The sequence below is a fragment of the Zeus faber genome (genome assembly GCF_960531495.2).
Source record: "Zeus faber genome assembly, chromosome: 1".
In the NCBI taxonomy this organism is placed as follows: Eukaryota; Metazoa; Chordata; class Actinopteri; order Zeiformes; family Zeidae; genus Zeus; species Zeus faber.
The window spans coordinates 1,464,669-1,478,063 of record NC_137193.1 but is presented as its reverse complement, the minus strand read 5'-3'; the positions used below and the strand labels follow the sequence as shown (position 1 = coordinate 1,478,063).

The 13,395-nt window shown below is 45.2% G+C and overlaps 1 protein-coding gene across 1 annotated transcript in view; it reads right to left on the bottom strand.

Moving 5' to 3' along the window:
- Positions 1-3,788: 3,788 nt before the first annotated feature.
- Positions 3,789-13,395, bottom strand: part of LOC307239227 (uncharacterized protein) — a gene marked incomplete at both ends in the record, with an annotated part of 90,094 nt that continues 80,487 nt past the window's right edge. Inside the window, 4 exons of the mRNA XM_080012557.1 lie at positions 3,789-3,810; positions 3,854-3,989; positions 4,076-4,171; positions 6,226-6,621. Coding sequence (XP_079868683.1) covers positions 3,789-3,810; positions 3,854-3,989; positions 4,076-4,171; positions 6,226-6,621 — 650 coding nt within the window. The remainder of the gene's footprint in view (positions 3,811-3,853; positions 3,990-4,075; positions 4,172-6,225; positions 6,622-13,395) is intronic.

Sequence of the window (13,395 nt, the reverse complement as noted above, 5' to 3'; positions counted from 1 at the left end):
GAGGGGGTGACGTACGTGTGTGTATGTATTTACAAAAGTTGTGAGATTATAAATACAATGGTACTTTGACTTACGAGTTTAATTTGTTCCGTGAGAGCTCGTAATTCAATCTGCTCGTATAGCTAATCAATTTTCCCCATTGAAATTAATTGAAATGCCATTCCTCTGTTCCAGCCCCCGAAAAAAACACCCCAATTTTTTTTCTTACATGTTTTTAAATAAGAAAAATGTATTTATACATAACAAATATTGTATGAAAACATAAAACACAATAAAAGAGAATGTGTAGATCATTTTTGCCTTCTCGCAGATGATACCCTCCGTCACGTTATCTCCTGCGAGCTGCTTCTCCGTCAACCACACCAACGGCAGATTCTCCATCTTTTCATGGACAGCGGTCCGCAGCTTAGACATTATTTTAACGCCCTTGGCTGGCTATCGTCTCCTTCTGCTTCAGTATGGTACATATCGTAGAAGTACTACGCTCGTACTGCCTCGCCAATTCCATCACACGCACACCTCGCTCATGTTTTTCTATTATTTTGCACTTTAAGTCAATGGACATCATCCGCAACTTCTTCTCAGCACACACAAAATTGGCAAAATAACCGCACAAAAAGCACAAAAAGCACAAATCGCGAGCACAAAACACAAAAGAAATGCTTCCACGGTCAGGTCACCATGTGAAGTGAAGGAGTGAGATGCAGGATGCTGGCCGCATTCGCTCGCCACACCAACTAGCAGCGGCACCTGAAGCTCGCTCCTCCTAACTCACATTTTTGATCGCAAATCAAAACAAAAAAAAAATCGACGGAACGACGGCTCGTAACTCGGAAAACTCGTATGTTAGTCCACTCGTAACTCAAGGTACCACTGTACAGAGGTTGTAGTGTCCTGCTGTGTCAGGGGGGTTTCAGCCTCGGTGTCTGGAGTGGGGTCTTTGATGTGCGTGTTTGAATGTTCATCAGGGTGAAGCGGGAGAAAGGGGAGTGTGGGGGAAGGGGTGGGTTTCTCCTGGGGGTAGGGCCCTCCTAGTGAACTATCGAGGGGTTTTGCACCTGGTCGTTAATTGCTGATCAGACTTAGTGGCTCCATTGAGCCGGGACACAGACCCAATCCAGATGTCCAGGCTGTAATCTTTCCCTCTCCATCCTTAGGTGAGGATTAAGTCACAGTTTTATAGTTATAAAATTAGGGTTTATGAATAACTGTTCGCTACAGCGTGAACATCATTGTCTTATCTCTAGACACAAAATGGAGAAGAAGGGAGTGTGGGACGGTCTTCACGAGCTGGATAATAACAAGATACAGACATAGCTCCAAGTATCATCCATCTAGTTATGGGATTATAGGTTGTGTTGAACACTGGTTATATGAAAAGAGCATCAATTATTGTATTTTTTGATCACACAATACATATAAAATATGTAGGCACCTATAGTACCATGTTGCTGCAGAAAGATCATATACATAGTGTAAAATCTGAAAAAATAAATGACATGCAATTGAGTAAAACTCTTTCGGTGTACATAATAAATACATCCTCAACACCGTAAAAACTGTTGCTTGTTAAAAGCATAATCCAATGCATTTGGGCCACATTTAAGGTCTGATTGGAGCCACTTCAAGCTGCAAGTTCCATATATAGTTTATTTTGAATGGTAATGCTATACCTTACATGAAGATGTTATCCTGGGAAACTAAGTGGATCTGTTCTGCAGAGAACACAGCTCTCTCATCAATCGGACAATCAAATTGTTCTCCCGTTTGGCGTTTCTTAATGGTTCCTGATCCCCTAAATCCTTTCCCACACTGTTGACATTTATACCGTCGTTCTGTTGTGTGAACACGCTGATGCCTCTTGAGATCTCCTGATCGACTGAATCCTTTCCCACATTGTTGACATTTGCACGGCTTTTCACCTGTGTGAATATACTGATGCCTCTTGAGATTTCCTAATCGACTGAATACTTCACCACATTGTTGACATGTGTACGGCTTTTCTCCTTTGTGAATGCCCTGATGCCTCTTGAGGTCTCCTGATTGACTGAATCCTTTCCCACATTGCTGACATTTGTACTGCTTTTCTCCTGTGTGCATACACTGATGCCTCCTGCGATTTCCTAATCGATTGAATCCTTTACCACACTGTTGACATTTGTACGGAAGTTCTCCTGTGTGAATAGCCTGATGTTCCTGGAGATCTCTTGATCGCCTGAATCCTTTCCCACACTGTTGACATTTGTACGGACGTTCTCCTGTGTGAATAACCTGATGTGCGTGGAGATTTCCTGATCGACTGAATCCTTTCCCACACTGTTGACATTTGTACGGACGTTCTCCTGTATGAATAACCTGATGTTCCTTGAGGTTTTCCGATCGACTGAATCCCTTCCCACACTGTTGACATTTGTAACGCCGTTCTCTTGTGTGAACACGCTGATGACTCTTGAGATCTCCTGACTGACGGAATCCTTTCCCACATTGTTGACATTTGTATGGCCATTCTCCTGTGTGAATATATTGATGCCTCTTGAGATTTCCTAATTGACTGAATCCTTTCCCACATTGCTGACATTTGTACTGCTTTTCTCCTGTGTGCATACACTGATGCCTCCTGCGATTTCCTAATCGGTTGAATCCCTTCCCACACTGTTGACATTTGTACGAATGTTCTCCTGTGTGAATAACCTGATGTGCCTGGAGATTTCCTAATCGACTGAATCCCTTTCCACACTGTTGACATGTGTATGGTCTATCTCCTGTGTGAATACGCTGATGAATTTTGTGTTCACTTGATGAAAATCTCTGGGTCCGGACCAACAGTGATTTCACTCCTGGATGAACAGAGGGAGAGAGGAAGAGAGGCCACAAATATTTTTGGATGTTAAGTAAAAACAGAGAAAAGTACTTAATGCTCCGGGACAATTCAAGCAAAAACGACAATAAAGAAGCCGGTTAACACAAAACAGAACGACAAGGTGTTCTTTCAATTGTATGTTATTTTCTGTAGCGGCTGCTGACGCAAACTTTTTTTCAACGTAGTTCGTAGTTTATAGTTCATCGACTCACCCCTGAATGCCATTGGTCAAAATCTTACATGGCTGTTTAAGCAACGGAAAGGCATTGTGGGACTAGTGTTCAACTTTCTATTGGTTCCGGTTCATACAACAATAACAATATGTTTTCAGTGTCAGTGGCTATTCGACACAGAACTATAAAGCAGCCTTAATCCTACATACAGATAGATAGATCTTAAAATAAGCTTCTCCCTCCTTTTCCATCTTCTCCTTATTTCTCTTCAACCCTCCTAGTACAGGAGATCAATGTCCTGTGACAAGGACCAGAGAGGAGACGGAAAGAAAAAGAGGAAAGGCTTCCTGGGAACAAGGAAACGTTACCACTCTTAAATGTTATGCCATGCATGAGAGCTATAGAGTTGGTATTGTGAATGTCTGTGGTGCTTTTATTATTTTGTTATATTTTCTTAAATTGGGCATCATGGGATATTTTAACCTGCCGATATTGAAACTGTCAACCAGAGATGTTTAGGTGACTGAGCGCAAATTGGGAGGAAAACAACTTAACATTACTTAAGTGAGGTTGTCTGGTCTCCTTCCAATCTTCATCACTGTCTTCAGTGTCAGTTTGAGAGGCGTGTGAAGAGAAGAGCTGCTCAGCACCAGCTGGTTGTAAAGCAGCAGCTGGATCTGAGCTACTGGCTGCTTCTGACACTCCCCAGTCCTCTCCATCAGCTTGTGTTTCCATCTGTTGAGTTGAGGTGCTGGCTACAGCTTCTGCCTCTTTCTTCTCCTCAGTTTGGCGCTGATGAAGCTGTGACCACTGAGCGCACTCATCATCATGTTCAGTCTTCACGGGGAACTCCTCCTCTTCCTCTTTAATGTGCGCGGGCCCTGGCTCCTCCTGGCCCAGACCGGGGCCCCACTCCTGTTGCTCAGGGGGAAGCTGCTGGAGCTCTGGAGGCAACGCTGACAAACAAACACAGGGAGGAAAACTCAGTCACCGACACTTTTAGTGTAAAAATGCTTCTTGTGTTGCTTTAAACGTGCTTTACCTTGCTGAATGCCCATTGGCTGGATGTGTGATTGACTCCTGTGTTGCTGTTCTCCTATTGGATGTGTGTGGAGCTGCCGGAGCTCTGAAGAGAAAGCTGAAATACAAACACACAGCCAGTAAAGAAAACTAGGATAGTGCGTCCAAGCTGAGGCGAGAAGGCTCTACGATAATAACTAGGGGTGTCACGATTCAATTTGACTTTCGATTTAAACGTATGTATTATTTTTCCAGCACTGACGGCTATGCCATTGTTAGAATATTGAGTCTTGATCTGTAAAGAAAAACACTTACTCAATAAATAACTTTGTTTCCAGTCACATTAAATCATTATAAATCACGTTATTTTTTGTAGTAGAATAAATATAAACAATATTTCATACAATTTCATAGATGGCTGGCTCTTTTTAGTGAACCTCACTGAAAAGACGCTAACTTTTCCACACTACTGCTGCTGCAAACTGTGCGTCTCTACTCCTCCACCCAATGCATCTGTGTCCGCTCTGTACGTTCTTCTAATTCTACTCATATCACAGCGTCATGTTCCATTTACCATTATTATCTTATCTTTGATCCATTGGTCCTTGTCTGTGATCCATTGGTTCATAAAGTTAACTACTCTTATGGAGCGCATACCGGCGCATCTCACATGCTGCCTGTACTGTGTTCTAACTTCTCAAGTGGACATATTGTAAAATATATAATTTCATTAAATCGGAGCACACTTTTTCTTCAAATGATTAGAATGCACAAGCTGCCAGCTTGGGCTGTGGCTCGCCCCCTCCCTCCCAAAACCTCAGCTTCAGTGACACAGTATGTAGTTTATTTTCAGATAACGTGGCATCGGAGATCGCATTTATTTTGTCTCGACTGCCCATAAAGGGAGAATCAGGAACCTGCTTGTGATTTCGAAGATTGAAATCGAATGCTTAATTTTGATCAATTTTGAACCGGAATCGTGACACCATTAACATCACGCATTCAGCGATATGACAACTATTTGTTTGAAAACAGTTTTGTCAAGTAGTAGAAACTTAAGTGACATCTTCCAGACCCTAGTGAAGTTGGTAGATGTAGAACTATCAGTACAAAGCAATTTAGTATTAAATGATTGTTTGAACACCTTTTTTCCCATCATATATAAAATGACAGGTTAGGTGATGATGGAGAATTACAGACTTTACAACAGTTGGAAAACAAGGGTCGAAGTATGTGTTAGCCGCCTGCGGGGAATTCCCAAAATCTGCCGTACGCTGTAATCGAGGTTTTGGGATTACGCCGATATCATCATTTTAAATGCACACGACAAGACATTGGACAGCCTGCAGCTCAGTCAAACATACAACAGCAAAACGCGTGAATTCGTTTCGGGGGGAAGGAAGCGTTGATCCATAAAGCAGTACTTTGGATAGAAGAGAGGATCATTTAGAATTACTAATGATGTATTATTTAAAACATGTTTGTGAAGAAGCTGTGAACAAAAGGAGGAAAAGGAGGACATTGAGGAAAAATAAAAAGTGTGGTCTCTTTTATCGTTGAGCCGTCTATATCGCAGATTATACAGTAGGTAGACAGACAGATAGATGTATGTAATAAAGTAGAGTGTCTCTTCATACAGACAGACAGACAGACAGACAGATAGATGTATGTAATAAAGTAGAGTGTCTCTTCAGACAGACAGACAGACAGACAGACAGACAGACAGACAGATAGATAGATAGATAGATAGATAGATAGATAGATAGATAGATAGATTATTTTAGAGACAATTGTGAGATTTATTTTTACGTGCAAGGGTGCCATTATTTTCGGCCACGACTGTAAGGTATCCCTTTAAAGGCACTACATGTAATAAATGAAGGTGGATAGTACCCAAGTACTGTACTTAAACAGCTCAGAACTCTGAGAATATACAATGTGGCTAAGAATTTGCTATCAAACACTACATAATGTACCTTTAAGTATCATTTAGAATGGGGGACTCTTACCAAAGTCTATTCTATCAAAGTATTTTTACCTTCTCTTTGTGTCCTTTGTTCACCACTGACTGCATTAGCCTCACATTTGAGGTGAAGATAAAAGGTAAATATTTCAAAGGACATTTTCGGGAAAGGACAGGTTTGTAGCAAAAAAAAAAAAAACCCCACTTACCTGACTGAGGTTGTCTGGTGTCCTTCCAATCTTCATCACTGTCCTCAGTGTCAGTTTGAGAGGCGTGTGAAGAGAAGAGCTGCTCAGCACCAGCTGGTTGTAAAGCAGCAGCTGGATCTGAGCTACTGGCTGCTTCTGACACTCCCCAGTCCTCTCCATCAGCTTGTGTTTCCATCTGTTGAGTTGAGGTGCTGGCTACAGCTTCTGCCTCTCTCTCCTCCTCAGTTTGGCGCTGATGAAGCTGGGACCACTGAGCGCACTCTTCATCATGTTCAGTCTTCACGGGGAACTCCTCCTCTTCCTCTTTAATGTGCGGGGGCCCCGGCTCCTCCTGGCCCAGACCGGGGCTCCACTCCTGCTGCTCAGGGGGAAGCTGCTGGAGCTCTGGAGGCAACGCTGCCAGATCCAAATAAAAGAACCATGAAAATCACACATAACCATTGGAGTTATTATTCAGGACCTTCAATCCAATATTCCCCCTTTCATAAATCCACATTGGAATACATAATCTGAAATGTATAAAATAGTATTTTTATATGTTCCTCCACCGGTTTACTGTAGTTTTCAGCAAAGAGAGAAGGCCACATATACTACCTGTACTGGTTCTTATACATCTATTGATTCATATTATTCAGAATAAGAACTGTTTATGGGGAAAAATGTACTTGAATAACTATGATATCAGATCTCATTTTCATATTTCTTCAATATTTAGTGTAAAAAAGTGTCATAAAACTCACCCCAGTATCAGGGTGGCTCGGAGAGGTGCAATTTGTTACATAATACGTGTAAATAAATCCTAATTAATTGTAGGCATGCGTGTGTGTTTTTGTAGTTACCACAAATAAACACCCACAAATGTGTCATGCTGCCAGTGACATTTACATATAAAAATAAAAAGCATATCTATCAATAATCGTATTCTGATATGAACTCCGGACAATGTCTGAGAATCAGGTCCGGACATGGTCTGCAGTTGCCCTTTCACACACGTAGCACACAACAGGAGTTTGTCCATGTCAGACGCGTTCTCACCTTGTGGAAATACTGTGGTTGGTTGGAGGTCGGTGAAAGTAGGGCCCTGCCTCTGGTCGCAGGGGTCGCAGGGGTCTTGACTACAGGAGGTGTGTGCTGAGCCAGGGTATGGAGGCTGCGTGGCAGGCATCCGCTGGACCATTTGTCGTAATAATGAAGTCATGTCCTGAAGAACGGCCATCTCCTGCGCCTTCTCCACCCGCGCCTTTCTTCGTACCCGCTCCTCGTACTCCCGCTGCTCCAACAACCGAAGCCGTTCTCGCTCGTTGAAGTCCTTGTCCATCTCACTGAACAGGTCCCTCATCTCTGCAGATAGCCTTTCCGAGCGCGTCTGGTTCCTCCTCCTCTTCTTAGGCGAAGAACGACATGACAACTCTAATAGCAACAAGAAGTAACAGTGGTTTGTAACAGTAGTTACAAAAGACATCTAGCATTGTTAGCCATTATGCATTATTTCTGCTGTGCTCTGAATCATGCAAATAACTTGGCTACAAGAATAAATACAAGCAATAAAGGTCAAATTAAATAAAATCTCAGGGTTCAAATTACAGGGTGTGGTGTTGGGAAGGTGGGGTTTGAGCAGCGACACCTGACCTGGATCTAGGTAATTGGGATCAGAGTGGCTGCATACCTGTTGCTTGTTTGTCTAACGAGCAGCAGGTATCTGCTCCTGGGCTAACTCCAACTAGCCCTCTCTCAACAATAAACTGGTATCTACAACCCCGGTCTTCTGTGTCTCTGTGCCGGAGGTCTCTCAACACGCCACTTGGGCGGCACTTGGTAGGCGAAACTGCCACCTGAACAGACTCCCCGGCACGGGGAAGGGACACAGAAGGGAAGTCCTAAGACGCCCCGGAGCCACCAGCGGGCAGCCCAGCACCAACCCTCTCCTCACTGGCAGCAGCAGCACCCAGCAGGTCCTGTGGAAGACCAGGGGAGAAGCAGCCGCAGCAACCACCACAGGTAACTGCCTGCAGTCAGCTCCTCTGCTCAGCAGCCACCGCCGGGACCATCCAGCGGCCCAGCAGCCAGGCCACCCCCCCAAGCAGCCCCCGCAACAGTCAAGTCCGGCCACACCTTCACCAGCCAGCACAGCAGCCCGAGCCCCCCTGCTCCGGAAGGGAGGATGGGGCAGTCTGTCGTTTTTCCAGATTCATGTTACTTTGTGTTTTTTATCTCTCAACGTATTTTCAAAACCGAGTTTGATTAATACATTTTAGAAAAATGTTAAACCGTGTAGTTAAATATTCCCGTTCAAAAACATGGGGAAACTCAGTTCACTTACCGAGACGCTGAACAACGCTGATCGATGGTTTCCTTTAAAACGACCGTCCAGGTGAAGATCATTCATCAATATTCCATGTGATGTGAAGTCACAATGTGAAACCATTTTGATAGAATTCAACTTTTAAATGGTACCACTTTTATACACACGGAGCCATTGTTGTGAAACGCCGTAGAAAACGAACCCCTCGCGTAGCGCACCTACGTCACTTCCGTATACAGACAGTTAAAGCGCAGCACAGGGCTGTTTCGGTCTCACTTGTCTGGGAAAACTTCCTCTGTACCGTTATGGATTATGCAAAGTCAGTGTAAGCAGCGCGTACTGGACTTCATTTTCCGCAATGATAGTTCTCTGACAGCGACGTGGAGAACGACAGCGCTGCTGAATGTGATATTACTCCGGACTTGGAGAACATTTCAAACAGCGGATTTCAAACTTAACGTGACGATGACAGAATATTTTCAAGAACCATCGGAGGAGACCGACGATACGTCCGTTGTTACAACGGAAGAAGTTGATGACGTGATGAAGTCCGTTGAGGTTGGTGACAGATTTTCTGAGACTCATAATATTGATACCCTACATTTTGTTGTTGTTGTCCGTACTTTTAAACTCCAAAATAATTCCACTTTTCTAAACATGTATATTCTGTTACATCAAAGCATTTTTAAAAACAAAATTAGTTGTGTGTTGTTGACGCTGTTTGTGATTGGCCCATATAGCATGTTGTTAAGTAGTCATGAGGCTTTGTTTGTCCACCAACCCACATTTGCATTCTCGGAGCTGGAAAAGGAGCCGGGAGCTGAAGCCAGGTCTCGGGGGAAACTTTGAAGATGATTATCTCAGAAACACAGTTTGCCACACCCTTGTCATTAACAAGACATAGCATTAAAAATATTTGCTTGATTTGCAAAAGTGACACCTTGTTTGGAAGCTCTGATTCTCCACTTTCAAATGATGCGGGGGGGGGAAATGAAAGCCACCAAATGACCCTAAAGTCTGCGGTGGGTCACATATTCATGCCTAGCAAAATCTTGTAACAAGATTTCAGGCACCCCTAAAGTGGACCATATAATTTATTAACATTAGTGTGTATGACTGTGGGGGAAGGGGAGAGACGGGGGTTCAAGTTCATTGGTGGGTTGTTATAATGTGATAAGTTCATCTGATTGGAGGGGAAGTGTTCAGGATAGTGGGTAATTGGCCCCGGTGTCTACCAGCGGGTTCCCGGGGGGAGTGTGGAAGGGGAGGAGAGAGGGAAGGAGGAGAGCGGAGGGGGTAGGGGAGCGAGAGAAGGGTGACTGAAGAGAAGTTAAATATAAAAAGGGACACGGCCATCCCAGCCAGGGGGTTATTTTCCTACCAGACACCTCAGCCCAAGGACAGTTGTAACTTGTAAGCTTTGTGGCTAGTGGTCGACCGATTTGGGGTTTTCAATGGTCTATGCCGATATTTAGAGAGCAGAGGGCTGACGGCTCATATATTGTGTAATATCCACATATTTTTTTGTATCTGATTAAATACCATAATTTATAATAAATGACACAAAATTGCTTAAATAAACATTTCTATAGTATTAATGTAATTGTCTGCATTGTCTCTGCAGTGCACTTATTTTGAACAAAAAATATTTCACCTCAATAAATGTCCACAGATAATCAAAAAACGAACTTTGTAAAAATAAATAAATTAAATTATGATTAAAATGTTAATCGTAAACAATTAAATTAATAAATATTAATAAATTGCATCATATTAAAGTCTGGCCCTCCAGTGTTAGGTTCACGTTTTGCCTCCATTGTGAAGTGTTTCCAAACAGCATTTCTGATGTTTTCTTTCAAAAGCGGAGGCCCTGCAATGGCCTTCTTGAACGAGCGAACACCACGACAAACGAACGAGAGGGCGGAGACACAGCGAGGCCATGTGGGCGCTGCAGCGGGTGTGTGACTCGCCGTCAGACCGAAGGGAGGGAGGAAGCAGCCGCTACCGGTGAATCCGTAATGCGGAAATGAGTATTGAAACAGTTTAAATTCTCAAAATTGATGTGCACAGAAAAAAAAATCGATTTCACAAAATGCGGACCGGTCCTCGCGGCTCGTCTTTCCACGGAGGTTCCGTCCACGTCTCCTTCGTTGTGTCTGGTCGACGCCGCCTTGAACGACCAAGACATTTTGCTTTTAAGGCGAAGAGTGAAACATCGCCGTTTCAAATGGAATAACAGATCCTGGACTTTAAAAAAATAATTTATTATTATTATTAGAGTTGACATCTATTTTCCTTCTTTTGTATTACAGACACCGGGTTAAACAACATGCTGGAGGGCTGGACGGCTGGGTCGACCCCGGTGCTCGTGTGGACGCTTCGCACCTGAACTCAAACCGCAACCGTCGGCGGACACGTCGGTCGGAGGGAGCGGAGTCCGCTCCTCGGCGTCGCTGTGCTGCGTCTCCTCCGCCTCCGCGACCGGAGCCGCGGGGCTCGCCGCGTGGCCCGGGCCCCATATGGCCTCGCACAGGCCGAAGTAGCACCAGGCCCCGCGGCGGGTTCCACCGCGGCCGTTGAGCTCGGCGACCTGGTGGTACTGCCGCTTCAGCGTCTTCAGCTTGCTGTTCACCTGCGCCTTGGCCCGGACCACGCCGCGCTCACGGAGCCGCTTCGTGATCTGCTCGTAAACCACCGAGTCCTTCGTGGTTCCCTTCATCTGACGGACGATGCGGGCGTCGGCCCTCACCGACAGGAGCTCCCGGACCTCGCCGTCTCTCCAGTGCGACATGTCGGGTCCCTGCGTGATGGCGTCTCGGCGGAGGCGACCCCTTCTTCTTCTCCCCCCCCCCCCCCCGGATGTTTGTGTTACGAGCTTCCGGTTTCGCGCCGGTCGCGCGATAGAAACGTCATCGGCTCGCTCGCTGTGAGTTCTCCGGAGCATGACGTGCTCTGCTCACACGCCGGCTTGGTCTGACGTCATCCACTCCCTCCCGGGTCCTCGCTGCTCGAGGATCCAGCGTCACTCTCATGTCGGCGTGGCGCCGTGGCGTCATCAACGTGCGCCAGCAGCGCCTCGGAGGCTAGCGGCTAGGTAGCTTAGCGGCTAGGTAGCTTAGCTGCTCCGGACCCACCAGAGAGGATGCAGAGGGCGGAGGCGCTGAGGGCGATGCTCCAGCGGCCAGTGCGGCCAGATGCGGAGCACATGTGGGGCTTGATGGAAGAAACGCTTTCAGGACACGAGGAGGAAGTTTGTCGCTTAAAAAGAGAAAAGATGGAGCTGAGCAAGTTAGTGAGCGCTGCTTGGAGTCCTCAGGTGGTGCTGCACACTGCAGGTCTGGAGCCTCCACACCTCCACACCCACCTGTTTAACACCACCTCCTTCTATGATCTGTGCCTGACATCAGCCTCCAGGGCTTAATAAAGTCGTATGTTCTCTACCTGTGAGTGGTTGTCAGCACCACATTCAAAGATTCGAAAGTTTTATTGGTACAAACATGTTGCATGTAGTGAAATGCTTCTTGGGCAAACTCCAGAGACTCTGCTGGGCATATACTGTAGTACAAATAAATCAGTCAAATAAAATTAAAGGAAATACAAATCTATATACAGTATTCAGAAAATAAAATACCAGAGCACTGTGTACATTGTGCAATGCTGTGAACTGTTTGCAAGCTGAGAATAACAATAAATATCAAATAATTTAAAATGTGAGTGACAGCAGTGAGGTGAACACAGTATTCATGAGGTGGGTGACTGCGTCCAAGGTTGGGGTGGTAGGCAAGCTGTAATGAGTTGTGTGCACACACACTTGTGGAAGAGCCGCCTGCCACACCCAAGTGGCATTTTCAGGGTCCTCAGACGCAGAGACACAGGTGATGGGGTAGAAAACACCACTTTTATTCCAATGAGTTTTATTGGGTGGAACAGGCCTGGAGTAGATGTAAAACATGTCATGACAAGGGCTCCTATTTGTGTGTGTGTGGACTGATGGGGGTTTTACCTGTTGCTCGTTGATTAGTCTAACGAGCAACAGGCGAACAGCCACCCTGATCCCGGACCCAATTAACTAGACCGAAGACAGGTGCGGCTGCTGAAACCACACCACCCCCGCACCACAATACTATATTCAACATATTGTTCCTGGGGAGGAGGATGGAGATGGTGGACAGGCAGTCCCCGGGTTACGAACGATGTCAGGCTTCTATTGTCTGTAAGTCTAATTTGTATGCAAGTTGGAATAGTTACGTACAGTTCACATCTAGCATCAATGAGCCATGTTTGTCTTGAGAGAGAGACGACAGTGTGTCGTTCTCCATCGGGCCGACGAACCGCTGAAAATGAGCAGTGTTTTGAGCGTCGGGTTAAGCGGTTTGCCTATTTGTTAGTACAAATTATTTTTTTCAAACAATGCTTTACGGAGGTTGGTACGTTCGTGACCAGGGGACTGCCTCTAGTAAGCTTCTCAACCAACTTGGGCCTTACTCTGATGTAGTACTGTTACTTCTAGTTAATCTAACAATGTGATTCCTAGGAGAGGTTCTCAGACGTTTGAGTACAGGCCCTGATCTACTGTGGAGGCCCAAGCACTTGAGAGTGAACAGTTTGGATACAACAACGTCCCTTCATGTAAGGGACTTATATTACTACTTCTATTAAATCTCTTCCCACACTGGTCACAGTGGTACGGTTTCTCCCCAGTATGAATACTCTGATGTATTTTGAGATCACAACTTGTATTAAACATCTTCCCACACTGGTCCCAGGGGTACGGTTTTTCACCTGTGTGAATACATTGATGCGTCTTAAGGGTTTCTGATCGACTGAACCTCCTCCCACACTGGTCACAGCAGTATGGTTTCTCCCCA